The sequence below is a fragment of the Chroicocephalus ridibundus genome, chromosome 1 (assembly GCF_963924245.1).
Source record: "Chroicocephalus ridibundus chromosome 1, bChrRid1.1, whole genome shotgun sequence".
Lineage (NCBI taxonomy): Eukaryota > Metazoa > Chordata > Aves > Charadriiformes > Laridae > Chroicocephalus > Chroicocephalus ridibundus.
In genome coordinates this window covers 18,295,295-18,314,209 of record NC_086284.1, presented here as the reverse complement: position 1 = coordinate 18,314,209, position 18,915 = coordinate 18,295,295, and the positions used below count along the sequence as shown (strand labels likewise).

At 36.2% G+C, this 18,915-nt stretch overlaps 1 protein-coding gene across 3 annotated transcripts in view; it reads right to left on the bottom strand.

Annotated features, from left to right (window-relative positions):
* The window catches only part of DYNC2H1 (dynein cytoplasmic 2 heavy chain 1), a 178,041-nt gene that overhangs the window by 43,350 nt on the left and 115,776 nt on the right, over positions 1–18,915 (bottom strand). For all 3 annotated transcript variants that reach the window (XM_063330001.1, XM_063330007.1, XM_063330017.1), the window contains exon 83: positions 3,056–3,172. In XM_063330001.1, coding sequence (XP_063186071.1) covers positions 3,056–3,172 — 117 coding nt within the window. The remainder of the gene's footprint in view (positions 1–3,055; positions 3,173–18,915) is intronic.

Here is an 18,915-nt window from a genome sequence, read left to right as displayed (position 1 = left end):
CGACTTTATGATTCTATAATAAAGAGTCTGCTAAATGTAAATGCTTCCAAAATTGAGGGGAAAACAATTCTATGTAGACTTCAGGAATAGATACTTTTTGTGATTTTACTTCTTCATACCTGGGAAATCATTTTATCATATTCTGTGCCCATTCATGCATAAATAAAATAACGTAAGGTTGTTAACTTAAGCAGCAATTCAACTATTTTCTTCATTCTAATTCCCATGTCTTAATTTAAAACTTCTGAAGACAAACATGATGCCTTCATTGAGCTATCAATAACAAATTAGAATGTAGAAGTATATGTAATGTATGAGGAATTTTTAAAGATGCCTACACCTTTTCAAAGCTTAAAGCAAGCATTTGTTGAACAGACTATGAAAACTAATTTTTATAAAGGACATTATTATTTAAATTTTTTGAAACACTCAAGCAAATGTCCCCCAAAAAAACCCAACACAAGGTCAGAGGTCATCCTATGCTAAAGGAGATCTTCAGAAGATAAAGAAATTAATCTGCTAACAACATAAAAATGTTAGAAAATAAAAAAAAAATCAAGATTATATAGGAGTCTTTTTTTAGATATTATGAGCAGTAAAAATGTAGGTCAAACACAGATGCATACGGTGACTTTACAAATACTGGGAGAGGAGAAGGAGAGAACACATAAATATTGCATAATTCATTTTCCTGTATTTAAAATTAAGCCGAAGAATAGATAGGCACCACAAGCTTGACTCAGGCAGGCATTTATTGACATTTGAGATGTCTCATTCTGCCTCTAGATGCTACTCCAGCAGATCACACGTCTCATGTGGATTCTGTGTAATATCTGCAAGGCCACGAATATTCGATGGTTTCTTAAATAGTGCTAGAAGCCTAATTTTTAGGAAATCAAATCGAGCCCTTATGACAGCATCGATCAAAGACAGCATTTTACATCTCTAAAGAAAGTTCTCAGATACAGTGTGGTAAAAAATGGCTATTTTCAAAGCAACAAATTAAAAAATCAGAAAGAACTGGCCACTGAACCAGAGAAGCTACAGGGTGACTCACAGGAGGAAACTAAAGAATGGTAGCATGGTCAGTGGCAAGGGATTATAGCCAGAGATTACCCAAATATTCTAAATCAGTCAGGCTGATGCTTATCTTTAGTGAACAGATTGCTTCTGTAGCTAAACCAGAGGCCTCCTGCATCCATAGAAGTACTGCACACTAAGCACAATATTTAATTAATATTTGCTTTTTTTGAACGCAAACATAATACAATAAGCATAACAAACAATATATAAAATTTTTGTACCCAATGGTCCTGTAAAAATAAAATTGCTCTTGCCAAGAACAGGCCACACTAACTAGGTCTTACGCTAACTGTGCAAAGCCCCAGTAGTGGCCTTCTAGACTTGTTATCAACTTGTTAAGAGAGTTTGCTCTTTGAAGTGGAATTCAGTACCAGGTGTCTTCTCTTATGATGTGAAGTTGAAACATGGGACAATAGCCAACTTCTTGGAAGTATGGGCACAGACTGAAAAGAGAGGCCTGAGAATTATGGACAAGCTGATGGCAACCTGCTGGTCAGTGAGGAAGGGAGACCTTAAGAACTAACCAGATTGCTTTTGCTTTAAGACAAAAAGAGGCAATGAAGCAGGAAAGCAAAACAGTCAAGTTACACAATAAGGTACCTGCTACAGCCTGAAAAATAACCCCACCTAAGCATCACCCAGCCTGTAGTTCAGGAACAGAGGTAAAGGCCTGAAAACTCATACGAAAGGACATCTCAGATTTGAGGGCAACGGTAGGAGAGAATAAGTGCTTTGAATTTGCAGTGGTGATGATTAATAATGATAAAGAACTAGCCATCAGCAATGTGTGCTGTTAATGAGTATTAATGTAATGCAGTTTTGTTTTACGGTTTAAAACTGGCCTCTTTTATCAGTCTTCCAAACACTAGAAAACCTCATTTTCTGATTGTATATGTACACATATATGCAAGAGTTTCTTCTGAGCTCTTGTAAGGAAGGTTTGCAGGCCTAAGGGTGTATTTAACTCAGTCAGTAAGATATAATGGAAGGTGTCACACTGAAATAATACTGCTTTTTCTCACAGGATCACAGACCTGGTTAATAGCAGTCCATGTTCAGAGGCCACAGATTTCAACATGAAGCTATCTAGTACCAAATGATTATTTTGACAAAAACATGACATATCACACACTTAGCATGGATCAAATGAGAATTTAATCAGAGATTTCAAAATGTAATGGCAAATCCTAATGTATACCTCATGTTACTTCTTCATATGTGGTTATCTGAGTAAGTGAAAGATTTTTTTCATTCCAACGTTGTTGTGTACAAGACATGTTTTTGGGCCGCAATGTCTGTGATCTATTACTTATCACTAAGGAGAAAAAAGTCTAGGAGGCACCTAGTATGAGGTGAGAGGGATCCTTCCCAAGTACGCGTAGTATCGGCGTTTCAAAGAGAATTCGCACACATTACAGCTAAACGGATACCCACAATAAGAATTCAATGATTGGGAATCAAGCTTTACTATCTATGTAAAAAAAACACCTCCAAACCAAACCAGAACAACAAAGGAACAAAAAGGAAGTGATATTGGATATTGCAAGCATTGTAGCAAGGATTTTAATGCACCTCAATTTAACGCTAGTATCATATTTCAATATTATACAGGAAAAACTTAATTTAATATTTAAAATCATTAAACATTGCCTTGTGAATATTAGAAAAATGAAGAGACTAAATTCAAATCTAAAATATATTAGTGTTCTCGGAAACACATACAAGCTTTTAATCTCATCTATGAGTGTGGTCTCACCTCCAAATGGAGAAAAAAGTGATAGCCTGTTATCCCACATACAGGCTTCATAGCTAATTACATACACATAATATTGTACTTTGCAACTCAAATTCATTTCATTTACTTTTTCACTTCTTATTTTTCAGTATTCAAGATAATTCCTTAGACCTTAATTTTAATATAGTTACCAGGATAAAAAAAGAAGTTGTATTTTCAAATTAGCTACTTCCCTACCTGATTAAGTTTCTTCCACAGGTTGAGAACAGGAGAGAGTTCAGTAGACCATATTTCTCTGTCAAATTTGCAGCCAGCAGTTACTGACCTGCTCAGGATCCGAAGCTGTGAAATTACCTGAGTGATGAGAATACAAACGCAAATGTAGAAGAAGGATAAACAAACTTCTTTTAGTACAAAAATGCGATACAATAGCAAATACTCTCCGATTAATTTGTGGACTATACTTTTCTGCATACTTAATTACTAATCATGATCTATTCAAAACACAAACAATACCCATATCCAAATATAGAACATACTTGAGCCTCATTCATATTAAGCCCAAAGCAAACAAACAAAACAAATCCATATTTTTCTTATCAGTCTTTGTTCAACTATAATTTAAAAACTAATGAGGTGTATAATTAATTAAAAAGCCTACGAAATCTACAGACAAAACTCAAGCTCTGCCTTTAACTAGGCTCCATCTGTAATTAAAAAAGGAGAAACAAAAAACCAGAATATGTTACTAAATACATATAGCACCCACCAGGCATCAAAACTCCAAGACAATTATAATGAATTCATCCCAATCTCCCATGGATCTCTTACTTACTTAGATATTCGAATTATTTAAATGCATATTTATTATACAAAGGAAGCAAGCAATTAAAAGAATAACTGCAAAACTTCAGAAAGAAATGGGGCTCCCAGTTCATTAGGTCCAACCACTTTCTGCTGTTAGCAACCCCGATAACTCCACACGTAAACTGATCAAATATATGTCTACATTTATAAAGAAAGAATACTGAAATTGAAATTCTTCAGTGATGTTGCAGTCTGTCCTGCATATAAAACCCCTGGTATTTTCAGGTATTTTCGCTAAATTTTAGTTATTTTTCACAGTGCATTTTTTGCAAGACTTCTTAAGGGAACAACCTACAAATTCTCTCCTCTTTTGTTTGACTTCAAAGAATTAAACTTGATAATAAAAAATTATTAATCGTTCAGAAGGACTGGACTATTTAATTGTTAGACAGAATGAGGTAGGAAGTCAAGTTGTATCTACTGGGTATTGACTTATTTTCTGTTCTTGAAAGATGTGCATTGATGTAGTGTTTTCTTTTGTTTTTCATTTTCTTTTGATGAAGCAAAGAGAGCTTCTTATTTATCTGCTTTGATAGCGACTATGAAGCACTGCAAGATCATAGTACGCTGAACCATTATTTTAACTTCTATAACATTTGCTATAATTTTATTCTTATATTAATGTCTTACAAGACATAAAACAAAAAATACATATACATATATAAAATCCACCTGTATAACATGTAAACCTATATTTAGAAAAACAAGCTTAAAAATACTTTTAATTAAGCTAAAATAGTATTCTTTTTCACGAAAAGCTCACTTATTAATATAATGTTATTTCTGAAAAAAATCTTTTTTTATTTCCTCAGAAATGACAATACGATCTGTTGTCCTATAGAATTATGCATGCTCTGTGGTTCCAGATCTCAGAAATGATGAAAAGGATTTTTATTTCTCCATTATATTTAAGGAATTAAACGCAAAATTAATTCCAAGTCCTAAAAAACATTATTAGTTGATGAAAGTCATAGTCTATTATAATAAAGTACTTCAGTCATGACGCTGCAACTTGGTTTGCCAAGAGGAACTCCATGCATACCTAATGAATATCTGGATGAAGCATCTTATAGTACTAAAACCTTACTTTTGTCTCATCTGAAGTAAACTGCCAGAAAGGAAGGCAAGGAGAAGTTGCAGTCAAGGCAAAGGAGTAGCTGGAGTGAACTGAGCTTTGCCTAGGAACAGGCTACGAGCCAGCTGAGAGCTTACAGGCAGAGATCGGAGGACAAGCCAACACAGGTGGTGCTTTAGTAGGTGTGTGCTACAGACTCCTCGATCGAGAAAGCAGAGGAAGCCTTCTGACAGCTTGAAGGAGCCCAGCAATCACAGGCCTTCATTCTCAGGGGAGACTTCGACCAACTCAGTATCTGCCATGAGGGCAGTATGACAGCGTGCAAGAAATGCAGATTTCTAGAATTCGTTGAAAACAATTTCTTTAGAGCCCATAGGGGAGATGCTCCACTGAATCTGTTGCTAGTAAACAGTGATAGAAACTGGTAGAAGATGGGAAGGTCGAGGGTAGCCTTGGCTGCACCATGAGTTTGGGGGGTTTAAAATCCTAAGAGAAGAGAGCAAGGCAAGTAGTAGAATAAGAACTCTGGACCCCAGAAGAGAAGATTTTAGCTTAGGGATCTTCTTGGCAGGATCCAATGGGCAACTGTCCTGGAGGGCAAAGGGGATTGGGAGCGTTGGTTAATCCTCAAGAACAAATTCTTCAAAGCACAAGAACAATCCTTTCTGATGTGCGGGAAGCAAGCATGATAACCAAGCCAAAGAGCAAGCACTGCAGAAGATCGATATGGATGAAGAGGAAGCTAGTGATCTCAAATGTAAAAAGATAATCCAGAGAAGATGGGAGCAGGGATGGACTACCCAGCAGGGATATTGAGACATTGCTCAATTGCGTTAGGATGGAGTGAGGAAAGCCAAATCTCAGCTGGGTTTGAAACCAGCAATGGGTGTGAATGCCTACAAGAAGGGCTTCTGCAAGTATTCTGGTAGCTAAAGGGAGGAAAAGAAAATACGAGCCACTGCTCAGTTTAGCTTCTGTTATGGAAAATACCACTTTATGCTCTCATTCTCATAACTGAATTTTAAACTTCAACAATTCTTTGTGTGCTCCAGCCATTGTGTATAGCAGAAAAGATTCTTGTTTAATTTATCAAAAAACTATTTTCTCTCATTAATGTTTTGATCGTTGTATCTTTATCATTCCTGTTATTCTTCCTCCTTTTCACTCTTCACACATGCAAACGTTCTGACAAGTAATAGAGATAATAAACACACATTTGTGCCTTCTAGAAGCCATTCTTTTAGCTATAGTTCTGGCTCTTACAATTTGCGTTTGGATAGTTGCCTGCCATCATTTGCAAAGAAATAAAACATTTATATCAAATATACTTTAACTGGTAATTCAGTATGCAGTACTTCACATAAACTTGCATATTTATACTACAAAGCTGCAAAAATTTTGTATGATTGCTTTGTGAATATGTGAAATTGAAAATATTAAGTATTTTAATCTTTTTTTAAGTGCCTTCACAGGTATAAACACTTAGCTCCATATATTTGAATTGAATTTGAGAAGTCGTGACTGCAAGATCAAGTAATTGAGTATTTTCTAACTCTAGTGTATAGGGTTAGCTGTTTATTTCTAATTATCTAATTATAGAATTTGTAAATATAATTAAAATAGGAAATACACTACCTATCCATTATTTCAATCTTTGTTCTTCAGTGCACCTGTATCTGTTTCTGCTTTGTATCTTTTATCAAAGGAGCTCAAAGATATTGGGATGTGACTACCAAAAGTTAAGCACTTAGAAGTACTAAATCAAAAGAAATCAAGTTTTAACTCTCAGTGTTCTAGAGTACTGTAACATACTATGACCTTTATCAAATGTTCATGGAAATCCTTTAACTCCTTCCTGTTCATCCCATGTCTTCTCTCAAGTATAACAGATATGATGGTTGCATAAATTACTATTAAAGTTTCCACAACAGCACACTGTTTTCAACTGAGTGTAATTTTTTACAGTTAATGTGTTGGGCTGAAACTTTGTGTATTGGTGGCTCTTTCAGCCTGAATACCTTCTGAAAATTTTAGCCTACAACAGTCATTCACCTTCAAGAAACAAAAGAAAACACATTTTAGTCATGTCAAAATACATGAGATGAGGCTGACCTCAACTTTGAATTGCTTCAGCATCCCAAGCTTTTCCTAAGGGACAGTGAATTTGATGGACATCTTTTTTGTACCATTTTCTACATCCACAAAACCTGTCCAAATTTAGGAAAGAATTAGATATTGTAAAATAGTTACTCATATTACTGCTTAAGTATGATGACAAGTTTGATTTTAGAAATTGAATGGCATAAGTATTTTATTTTCACAAATCACAATGACGTTTCTTACGGTGCTGACCAGTCTATGCCACTGCAAATCAGCTAAAGCCTGAGAAAAGGTTTACTCAGTACTCTCAAATCAGTTAATGAATGAAAAGGGAACTGATATTTTTATAGGATCACAGAATTCAGGTTTGGATGGACCTCAGGAGGTCTCTAGTGTAACCTCCTGCTTGAAGGACGGTAAACTCTCAGATCAGACCAGGTTGCTCAGGCCCTGATAAGATACACTTATCTAGCCTGGCCTTGAAAAATCCCAAGTATAGAGACTGCACAACCTCTCTGGATGACCTGTTCCACTGCTTTACTGTCCTGGCGATGAAAAGGTTTCCCCTAGTATCCAATCTGGAACTTTCTTGTTTCAGTTTATGTCCCGTAAAAACAAGAGAGTAAAATGCATGGACTGGGACAAAGAATGTGTTAAGATCGGGAACGACCTCAATAAAACCATGAGTGGGATATATTTCCCTATTAGAATTACCAGGTGTATGACAAAACTCTCACAGATCATGTGATATGTTTGCAGTCACTCCATGGGAACTGTTTTCTCCTCCAGGCAAGAGAAACAAGTCTGGAGCTGGAAAGGGAACTGGATTTAGAGGAAAGACGAGTATCAGGAATACATTTCTGGGGGCCATATAAAAGACAAAAATGGCTCTGTAAGGTGTTGGGACAGGAATGAGCACACGGGCTGGATGAGAACCCAGAAGACGACCTTGATTCAGCTGGAAAAGGGAATATGATTAGGAATCTGTATTTAAGGAGACAAAATAACTCTTGGGTTGAGTGAGAGCACTGTATGTATTCACTTAAATCAAACTTAAAACAGACAAGCACAAATTCACCCCACCTACCCTTCAGCACTTACTTAAAGCTACTTAAAACTTACTTAAATTACACAGATTACCACCTTAGCCTCCCTACGTAATCAATGGATCTTAAGTGGGCTAATTCGGTCATTTGGAAGGCCCACCTATTGAGTACATAGGAAAAGTAGGTTCCTTACATAGGTACCTCAGATAGACGGGTCTATGTTGTGGAAATTAGAACGAGGATTTTCATTTCCTGGAAACCTAACTTCAAAACTCAAGGAGAACTCGGGCTCCTCTCACTGCGCAGTACATATGTTACCATCAGGTCAACTTATAATCAACTTCAGATATTTACTTGAGGATGAGACTAATCATGCCTTAAGCACAATATTTGTATGACCACAAAGAGAGACTAGATGTGACTAGCACAGATGCAGACATCTAGGTCTGGTGAATCGTAATCCTTTGCACTCTAGTTTGGAAAGGTACCAATGTATGTACTTATAATACTAAGGAAACTGAAAATCTAATCATAGCTGTATAATAGAGGGTACTCAAAAGAAGAGTACTCTTACAATATGTAACCTTTAAATGCTCCCCTTTGTTATGGCAACATATTCTTTTAATATATTATACACTAAAAGCTCTTCTATGTTGTACTCACCCAGTCCAAACACACATCTAAATATTCTGAATAACGCTAAGAGTGAAAAAAACTACCGTAAAGCAGGAAAACAGTGCCATTGCTGAAAATATGGCAGAAATGGAAAGAAAGGTAATCAAAATATAAAAGCAATCACCAATAATGGTCTCTTTAAAGAGGGGTGAGAAGATTATTCAGAACCATGGGTCTTTGTAGAAGCTGCCTGTTTTAAGTAAGGTCAACTAATCAGAACAACATTTAGACAAAAAAAATCAGCAGAGTAATTTATTTGTGAACAGTGCATCTAATAACTATGAACCGCATACAGGAACTGCTACTGAGTATTTTCTTCATTGTTAGTGGAAAATTCATACACTGTTGTTTTTTTTGCATTGTCAGCAGAGAAAGATATAAATTGCATATATGAATAAAGGTGGGGTAGTCAAATTTAAAATGTCAATACTTATTTACCTAGTTATTAAATTAATTGTGCATCTCAGCTTTTTAATCTATTGCATACTTTATGGGTTTCTGTGGATATATGCTGCTATAGTATTGACCAACACATTATAGTAAAAACCCCACACATTTAGAGAAATTAAGAGAGATAGAGAGATAATAAACAGAATGGAAAGTGATAAAGACAATGAATGATCCCATGTGGCTTCATATAGAACTAATAGAAAGTTATGTTTGACCTGAAAATTAAAATAAAAATTCATGGAAAAATAAAAAAGGGGAAATGTCAAGATTTTAACTTTTCCTTTCCTGGAACTTAGATAAAACCATATTTCTGGGAACACAAAATCTATTTCTGTTCTTTACTCGTGCACAAGATGAGGAAAAAGTCTTGCTTTCCGTAATTCACAGCTACTGCAAAAAACTGCCACTTCACAAATACAGTACATAATAAACACAGGCTTATATCTAAGTCTTGTATTTATTTCATAAACAATCTATCTTACAAATCATACAACAAAATCAAATTTTACACACAGCATTACAATTTGAAAACGAGGAAAATAACAGTCAAAAATATATTGTGAAATTCTATGTCACTGAATTAAAAAACAAAAAATCTAGGATCAATCATTTCTGAACTAAATATGATTACTGTTCTAAGATTACAAAACAGAGCAGATTTGCTAGTCAGATAACTGCTATTTTTTTCATGACTAAGGAACAGATAAAAGGATTTTTATTTTTGTACAAAAGGCTAACAAACTCCTTTCAGTAAATCTATAGAAAACATCAAAGCAGAGACTCTACTGCCATCTACCAGTTTTAAAAGGATGTAGTAGTCTTAGCACAGAAACCATTTCTCTGTTTTATTTCTCTGAATGAAACAATATATCCCTTTACGCAGCTGTTCAAGGAGATATTTCTGTTTTTATAAGACTTTACAGCTCAAACTAAAATACGAAGTTATAACATAGTCACTTCGGTAAATATTGGGAAAGTAGTAACTCGGTGCAATGCAACTATGTCTTCATTGTGTCAAGAGAAGGAATGGCTTTCAGTTTGATATGCCTTCTGACACAACTGCATGCTTCCATAGTGCTCCTTATGGCTTGGCTGCAGTTACCCACATGGCTGTGAAAGGAGCCTAAGACTGAGCTGCCAATGAAACCTCTTGGACTCCCAGTCTCTCTGTGTCCCGTACCCTCTCTGCAAGAACAGAGTCCATGGAAGTTGTTAAGACAAAGGTGCTTCAATGGCATTCATAACCAAATCATTCATACTGCATGTGGACAAGAAAGAAACCGTGAAGGTCCAGACTCGCTTGTTTGTGGTGTCCTCAAGGCCACCTCAAAGCTGCACATTCACTCAATAAGGATGTGAAGTAGGACCGGACTCAATATAGACATGCCTTCTTAATGAAAATACAAAGCAAATGCAGGAAAGACATTAACACCACCTCTATCTTCCTTTATACAGAAGAGGATCATATACCTTTGACGCCAGGAAGATCCTCTGTAGAGCAGAGATTCAGTGGAGAAGGAAAGAAAATCAGCAGGATGCTGCAGATGGACAGCAGAAGCCCACTACTGACCCAACCAATATCCAAGTTGCACCTTCTCCCAAAGAACAACTATGGGTTTTATGTAGAGGTGGTTGACCTTAGCTAATTACACACCCTGACAAAAATAAAGAAAACCAGAAAATTGCAGCCTGTTCTGAGAAGAGAACAAATTTCTCAAATGCCAAGCACCAATATATTCTCATATACATAGCATAAATCCTCTGGGAATTGATAAAGCTGCGTGAAGCACTGCATTGATTCACTGCAATGGTAAAGAACTGTGTTTTCTGTTAGAGCACAGTACTGCGGCTGCTACTCCATGATGTGGCACAGCACATTTCTTGCATGCAGCACCACAGTTATATACAAAATACTCCCCATATTATAAAAATTCTTGTTAAGTACTCAGATCGCTCAATTGCAGGGTAATAACAAAGCCAGTTTGGCATTACTCATCAGTTTCTGCTAGAGCCTATTAGTCATGTATTTGTGATGTGGGATGCATTTAATAAATGTCAGTAATTATATACTCTGCAAAGCTGATACAAGGGTTATATAAATGCTAAATTATTTTAAGAAAATAGATTTATGTTCATCCTGACATCTATAGCAATAACATAACAAGTTCAAGAATAATTCTGATTGCATTATTTTCAATAATTATACCCATATTACTCTATGTGACATGATTAGAATTATGGATGAGCAGTAGATATAAAATTAGGTACCAGTGCTCAGCATCCTCTTGAGCTAGATTTTGAAAGAGAAAATAGAGGCTGTTGACAAACACATAAGAAACTACAGATATCATTATATTACAATTGCACCTTGGAAAACTACAAACCACAGCCCCACTATTCTATATACAGTAGAAACACTGCAGTCAGATATATGACTGTAATATGGGGCGGACACAGTCACCCTAATTTTACTTCAGCTGACTTGAGTAATAACATCAGTGGAGACTTGGTGTGTACTCTCAAGCATGATCCAGCAACCTGAGAGTTCCAGCTATCCCTGTATACCCTCTCCTACACATGCTGTCCCTCCTGCCGTCATTAACAAGGTAAAACCAGCACTGGAACTGTACTACAACCATACATCCGAGCAGCTTTAGGAAGACAGACAGCAGCTTTAATCTAAGTAAACAAGATATGCAAGGAATGGTTGGAAGAGGTACAGAATCAGACAGTGACTTGCTGAAAACAAGAGCAGGACAGCAACTGAGTTAAAAAAAAATTGCTGTCTAAGGATAAAATGCTGTTTTACTGAAGTCAATGAGATCATTGCAATTACAGTTAATGAGGCAAGATTCACTTCATGTTTTGCGACCCTGGTTCTTACTTGTTTACCTCACTAGATTGCCCTAGACTGTTTTCCATTATTAGTTTACTATTAATTTTAACTCAACAAGTATTCATCACAAAATAAAAAATAACTACAAAAAAAGATAATTAGGTTCTTCTACAAAATTTCTAAGTTTCAAGCACGGGCAGATGAGCAACAGTAATTATTTTAAATGAGTACTATATTTAGCAGCTGCACTAAGGTATGATGAGCTATTCCTTTTGACTTCTAATGGATTTCATTAAAGAAATTGTTGTTTCTCTTTAAGCAATCACATGTACAAAAAGAATGCATTCAATGTAAGATTTCTGTACTAGTGTAATTTCTGTGGAGTATGGAGTTAGGCAACATGCTTTTTGCTTGGTTTTGTAAACCTGACTTTGTCCAGCTACCATAATTTCCTTCAGTCATCCTGATGTAATGTGTGAATATTATTTCTGCATGTTGAGTTTCTGACAGAACAAACTCTTAAATTTTCAAACGATTCAGCTTCCGTTCATGACAAGTATGGAATGTCACAGTATGAATACATGAAAATAAGTTTGAATACAGACACAAATAATTTCTACACACTTTCAAACACTCTATAGCAATGTGTATTCTAGACCTGTACACATCCAAGTTAATATTTACAGCAGTGATCTGCAAGATGAGATTTTTACTGAGTATGAGAAATAAAACACGCAAGCTTTATACTATGTCAAAGAAAGAACTGCATCAAGAAATTTTTCATGGGAATTATATCTTAAAAGCTTGAATAAAATTCATGAGAGACCTCCTAGCTTATAAAATTTTAACTCAAATTAAGAGTTACCTTTCAGTCACAGAAGACCTTTTAATACCAAAAGGTGATTCATCCCTTTATTTTAGATGCCTATCGAAGAATGGCACAAATTATTCCCTGTAGCTGCTTATCTTTCTCTAGTAACAAAAAAAACGGGTAACTAGTTAAGATGAGGTGGCTAATATTCACAATTCAAGTTAGATGAGATGAATTACACTGGGGCTTCTTTTTTTTTGAACTCCTCCACCTGCATCTGTGCTATTCCAAAATGAGTAGAAACAGGTGAGGAGGAAAAAGTTCTATCTGGGAGGCATTTGGGCTACCTGAGCCTGACTTATGGATCAGAACCAGTGCCATTCAGAGGAAGTGGCAGGTGACCATGGACATGGGGGCCCAGGCAGTGTTCTCCCCAATTCTGCTAGTGGATGCATGTGACCATGCAACCAGGTCACAATACTTGGTTGCAGAACTGGGATGTTGCAAGCATGACTTTGGCTCTTATGGCTGTGACACCTTGTTTGAGAGAGATTGATAGCTAGAATCCATATGACAAAGTGTAACAAGAGTATCTGCCAACAGGCTTGCTACTAGCAAGCAGGGCTTTAAACTAGATTTGTCAGGCATGATGAACAAAGTCCAAAGAGAAATGGAGGGACAGAAGGTCAGAAAAAAGCACCTAGAGTATAACATGATGGGAAAGGCATTCCTTTATATATGTCAAACAGCAAGTCAGTTCTGTTGTTAACAACACAAAGCAGCACATTAAAGTTACAGGAATTGTTCGACTCTTTATGGTGCTTTCATGAATACCGATAGATTCCATGAAGACACTTTGAGATTAGTTAGATGGGACAGAAAAGCTAAATCAATTCCTATCAAATGAGCTGAGATAAATATCTAGGATTAAATGAAAAAGGAGTACCTCAAGGAACCATTCTTCTGCAATTACTTTCAGATAATAAAAATAATGGAGTTGCTAACTAGGAGAAGTGAAAGTGATTCCCATCACTCACTCTGAGACAAAACAGGTAAAGACAAGCTGCGTCTGACAGAAACGTATCAGGGAAAATTAAATCACCTTATATCCTCTACCCTGCTACAGAAAATACTACTCAGATGTGGATTATATTTGAGACTATAAAATTTGTCTGAAACAGGTTCTTAAAGCAAGTAATTTTGTTGCAAATTCTGAACAATCAGAACTGCAGAGTATCACTGACCTGGTTCAAAAGCTAATAAAATTACAAAGGACAAAATATAGGAGGTGAAATACTCCCAGAAACTTCAGTTGAAGTGAATTGGAACTCACATATTTGAAGTTATAAGTATTCACAGCTCAACATTTTTAATTGGTATATAAAATCTACAATTAAATAATCTTATAGTATTTCATTGAAAAACTTGTAAGAAGCTAAGTCAGTGGACTCTTCAACAATCTGAAGCTCGAAGGATTATTTTACATTTTTGATGTCCTTAAGCACTTTGAAGATGTGGTGGCTTGACCTTGTCTGGCTGCCAGGTGCCCACCAAAGCCACTCTATCACTCCGCTCCTCAGTAGAATAGGGGGGAGAAAAATATTAAGAAAGGCTTATTGGTCGAGGTAAGGACAGGGAGATCACTTGGCAATTACCGTCATGGACAAACCATGAAACCAGAATTGACTTGGGGAAATTAATTTAATTTACTACCAATCAAATCAGAGTAGGATAATGAGAAAGAAAACCAAATCTTAAAACACCTTTCCCTCACCCATCACTTCTTCTTGGGTTCAACTTCACTCATGATTTTCTCTACCTTCTCCCCCCAAGCAGCGCAGGGGGGTGGGGAATGAGGGTTGTGGTCAGTTCATCACACGTTGTCGCTGCTGCTCCTCAGGGGGAGGACTTCTCAAACTCTTCCCCTGCTCCAGCGTGGGGTCCCTCCCGTGGGAGACAGTCCTCCAGGAACTTTAAAAATTAAGTTTCAATTATGCATGCACAATCACCCCCAAGAGGTCCTAAAAAGTGAACTGCAAGTCCACTGGCTTGCCTTCCACTTGCCATTCCTGGGATGCTGGACACAGAAGAATGCTGCACTAGTACACAGAGAGACTGTAACTGTCCTTTACCGCTGCATGATATGTGTGAGAGAGTGTGCTCATTTGCCCATGAAAATATCAAAACCAACCTATTCTTCAAACTTACTGAGACCTACCTGTCTCATAAATATTCTCTGTGAAGCATCATGAATCTGTATGTATAAAAGAATGCTGAGTTTCTGATGCAAGATATTATTAAAAATATTATACACAGTATTCTATACAGAAATTATCATTAAGCAGACTAGCCATATTGATTATCGTTGGCAGTCATATTTGAAGAGTCTTGGATAAGTTCCCAGTTCCTGAATGGCTTTTTCCACAAAATGCTTTGCTATATTATTGGAGAATGTTTAGATTAACCAGTCGGCTGACCATACATAACTACTAGTTACAGGCTGTAGTCATTTACAGACATAGCCATTTGACAGGATTTGATGGGATCACACAACACTAACAGAGGGCTTTAAATGCTACAGTCTCTAAGGACTGCCTGTGATGACTAAGTCTGTGCAAAGAAAGGAGGAAGACAAAACAATGGCTCTGCATTTTCATTGCATCTTCCAAGGTGGTTACTGGGAGTAAGTCATATTAGTTGCAGGAATATTTGGGGACAAACTTTATAGCAGAGGCTGTAGCGACAGGACAAGGGGTAATGGTTTTAAACTAAAAGAGGGTAGATATAGACTAGATATAAGGAAAAAGTTTTTTCCAATGAAGGTGGTGAAACACTGCCACAGGTTGTCCAGAGAGGTGGTAGATGCCCCATCCCCAGAAACATTCAAGGTCAGATGGATGGGGCTCTGAGTAACCTGATCTAGTTGAAGATGTCCCTGCTAGACGACCTTTATCATCACTAGATGACCTTTAAAGGTCCCTTCCAACCTAAACTATTGTATGATTCTATGATTCTATACTAAAGCCTGCACAGAATGAGATTGCTCTTACTGCTTTTCCAAGGTGTAAAAATGCATATGCAGGACTGTCCATTTCAGTCTGTAAAAATTTTACTTGTCACATATGATAAATGTTATTTTGACTAAGACACTTTATGTATGGTTCTATTAAAAATTATAATACAGGATGATATTGGTTCATAGGAATTCATAAGAGAAAAGAAATATGGTCCCAAGAATAAGAGACAAGCGCACTGGAGCCAAAAGCCCACCGTGCAAGAAGGTGACTGCACAAAGATCCTTCTCATCCACAGGGACCCTAAAGCAAACCTCCACATATTCTGACTGCTCTAATCACTGGTTATAGGTTAGATTGGGAGATTGAACCACCTGAATACAGGCCAATATGCAGGCAGAAATACAGCGTTTATCAGATCATAAGAAAGGAGCATGACCATAACTGAGTGGTGAGAACTCCTGCTGAGGATGAGGAAACTTGAGCTGCAGCTGTACAGAAAATCTCTACCTGGTGTAAAACAGAGAGGATGAGCTATGCTGAGTCCTGCAGCTGCACTGTCAGCTCAGTTCTTTCCTATTTTAGCTGCACTGTTCTGCAGAGACAACATCGCAAGAGATGTGAGATTACTCATCACCATATTTAACGTAAGTGATGTTGTGTCAAAGGCTTGTTGTAACAGCGGGTAAGGCAGAACCAAAGGGCCACAGTGAACTCTAGAAATCCAGCCTCTAAAAATTTACCTAGCAATTAAGGACAAAATCCAGAAAAAAAATGTAAGTCATGTTGCTGAAAAGATCACATTCATGTAAGTCAAATATTTTCTTAAAAATAAACTGGCTCTTACTAAAATGCATGTAGTATTAATATTCTGAATTACACTACAGAACATCGTAAGACATAATTTCTAACCATTCAATTAGTAATTACCAATATTAAAATAATACAGCTAGCAATATCCAGCTTTTAAATTAGAACTGAAGTTCTCTGCTGGAAAAAAGAAAAGCTGTGAATATAATCAGTTTTTGCAAGGTTACTGAAAAGAGTCCGTTTCTTTTTAGTGCTGTTTTAGGTTTATCTAAATATTAGCAATGAAGTAGGTTACAGAAGAAAATCTCTGCATGACTGGAAAATGCTGCACTGTGCTGCAGCAAATTGCTGCTCCAGCCAAGCGTGTTGCTGCAGCAATACAAACTGTCATTCCTATACATGAAAAAATAAATAATATTCATAGAAAGTCTATATAAAATCTACATTTCTATTATCTAAGTATTCCACCTTGTGTAGTAAAATGATGTCATAAAATGATATCAGATTTCTTGCAATACAATTACATCAGTTTAACGTTGCGGTTAATAGAATAGATCATAGTGTTACCTATTTTCATACTTATTTTAAAAGATTTTGAACTGATAAAAGATTGCTAATTACAATTTACTTAAAATCAATGTATATCTGAATGATTATTTTAAATCTCTGAATCTAAACATATGACTAAAGTTGAAATTGCTGTCAGTTGGTTTAAACAAGGAACTTCAAAGTATGTATGTTTTAAAAAAAAACTACTTCCCCTAATCCCGAGTTCAGTGGTGTAGACAATACAATTCTGTGCATCTTTGCACAAGGAAGAAGATGTTAGTAAAAATACAGACTGAGAAGTTATAATGGCTAGTAGATGAGACACTATATGGCATAGCAGACATAAGTTACAAGAGAATATACCACACACTTAGCACAGAATCAGCGAAGTAGTGAACATAGTATTAAATTTCACCTTTCTGGTGCTAGTGACATGGCAACTGAGCTGGTAGCAACTTATTTCTTGCTACCTTACACATTCAGCTTTTCTCTGCTTTAGCTTGGTAATGGAGTGATGACAAACACTCCTGTAAGAAGGTAATCATTCCATTTCAGATTGTGAACCATGGGATCACCTGTGGATCTAAGACATCTGCCAAACTGTCAGAAATGGAATGGGAATAGGATCCATAGTTAGGTAGAAACACAATTTTAAAAAAATCTCCCATTCCTGTTACGTAAACTGCCTAAGACTTAAAGAAGTACCACAAACTATTATTGGAAGGATGGGGAAATCTCTCATGTGACAAAGAAGTATCTCACAGAATGGTAACTACAGCAGTTTCATATTTTCAATATTATAATCCAGAGTTTAGAGATTATAATCAATGCTACGACAGACCAGTTCAGCAGAGTGTGAGTCTGCATGTAAATGTGTTCATTACCTTTTTCCCTTCACGCAGGAGCTCTGAATCTATTCTGATTTCATGGAGGTTAACTAAGGATTTATTTTCAAATAGTAGCATTTTTAACAACTGCAGCTCTTAACAAGTTATATAAGCATAGCTGAAATAAATTAAATAATCATCAGTCTACAGTGTATCTGACAGAAACAAAAGCATTTAAACATGGCTTTGTAATAGAGGAGTTCTTGAGCTCAGTATATGACCCTATGCACCCTCATTCTACTGATTTGTCTTTATATAGCTTTATAGTTTCATATGCTAATAATAAAACAATTTTACAATACAACTATGGATTTGAGTGAACAGATATATTTAAACAAATTTACCAGTACTGTATTTGATATTCAAGAAATGCAATATTCAAAGGTAATTTTTTTTAACAGATCAAAGGTCCTACACCAATAAGAAACTTCTGCATGGAGCCCTTTTTAGGTGAGTGTGAGCAAACAATACGATACTTTTTCAAAAAATTTAACTCTAAGTCTTGAAATTAAAGGGAATTCCAATTATAGGGAACTTCCAATTGATTTTGCCAAGAAAGGTTGGACCAGATGATCCTTGAGGTCCCTTCCAATATGGTATTATGTATAAACTTATATTAATTTTTTCCCCTATAACTTGTACTTATATAAGACAGCATGCTAGGACTGCACAGAAAACTAAAGCCTTGATATACAGACCAGTTCACTTCACAGCTCTAATATACGATTCTCAATTCAATCAACTTTCATGTTATCTGATGCAATTAATTTACCAGTCAAATAAACTATGCTAATCACTAGTTAAATATTTGTACTGTTTAACTGCATTTATACAGTAATCATGTGCTCTCATCCAGACTTAACTAAAAAGCAATGAAAAAAATATGCAGTAAAGAATTTAAGCTTTGCGTCACAGTCCTAAACTTGCTCCATACTTGAGCTAAAAGGGATTAGAATTCTCAGCAAACCTGAACAAAC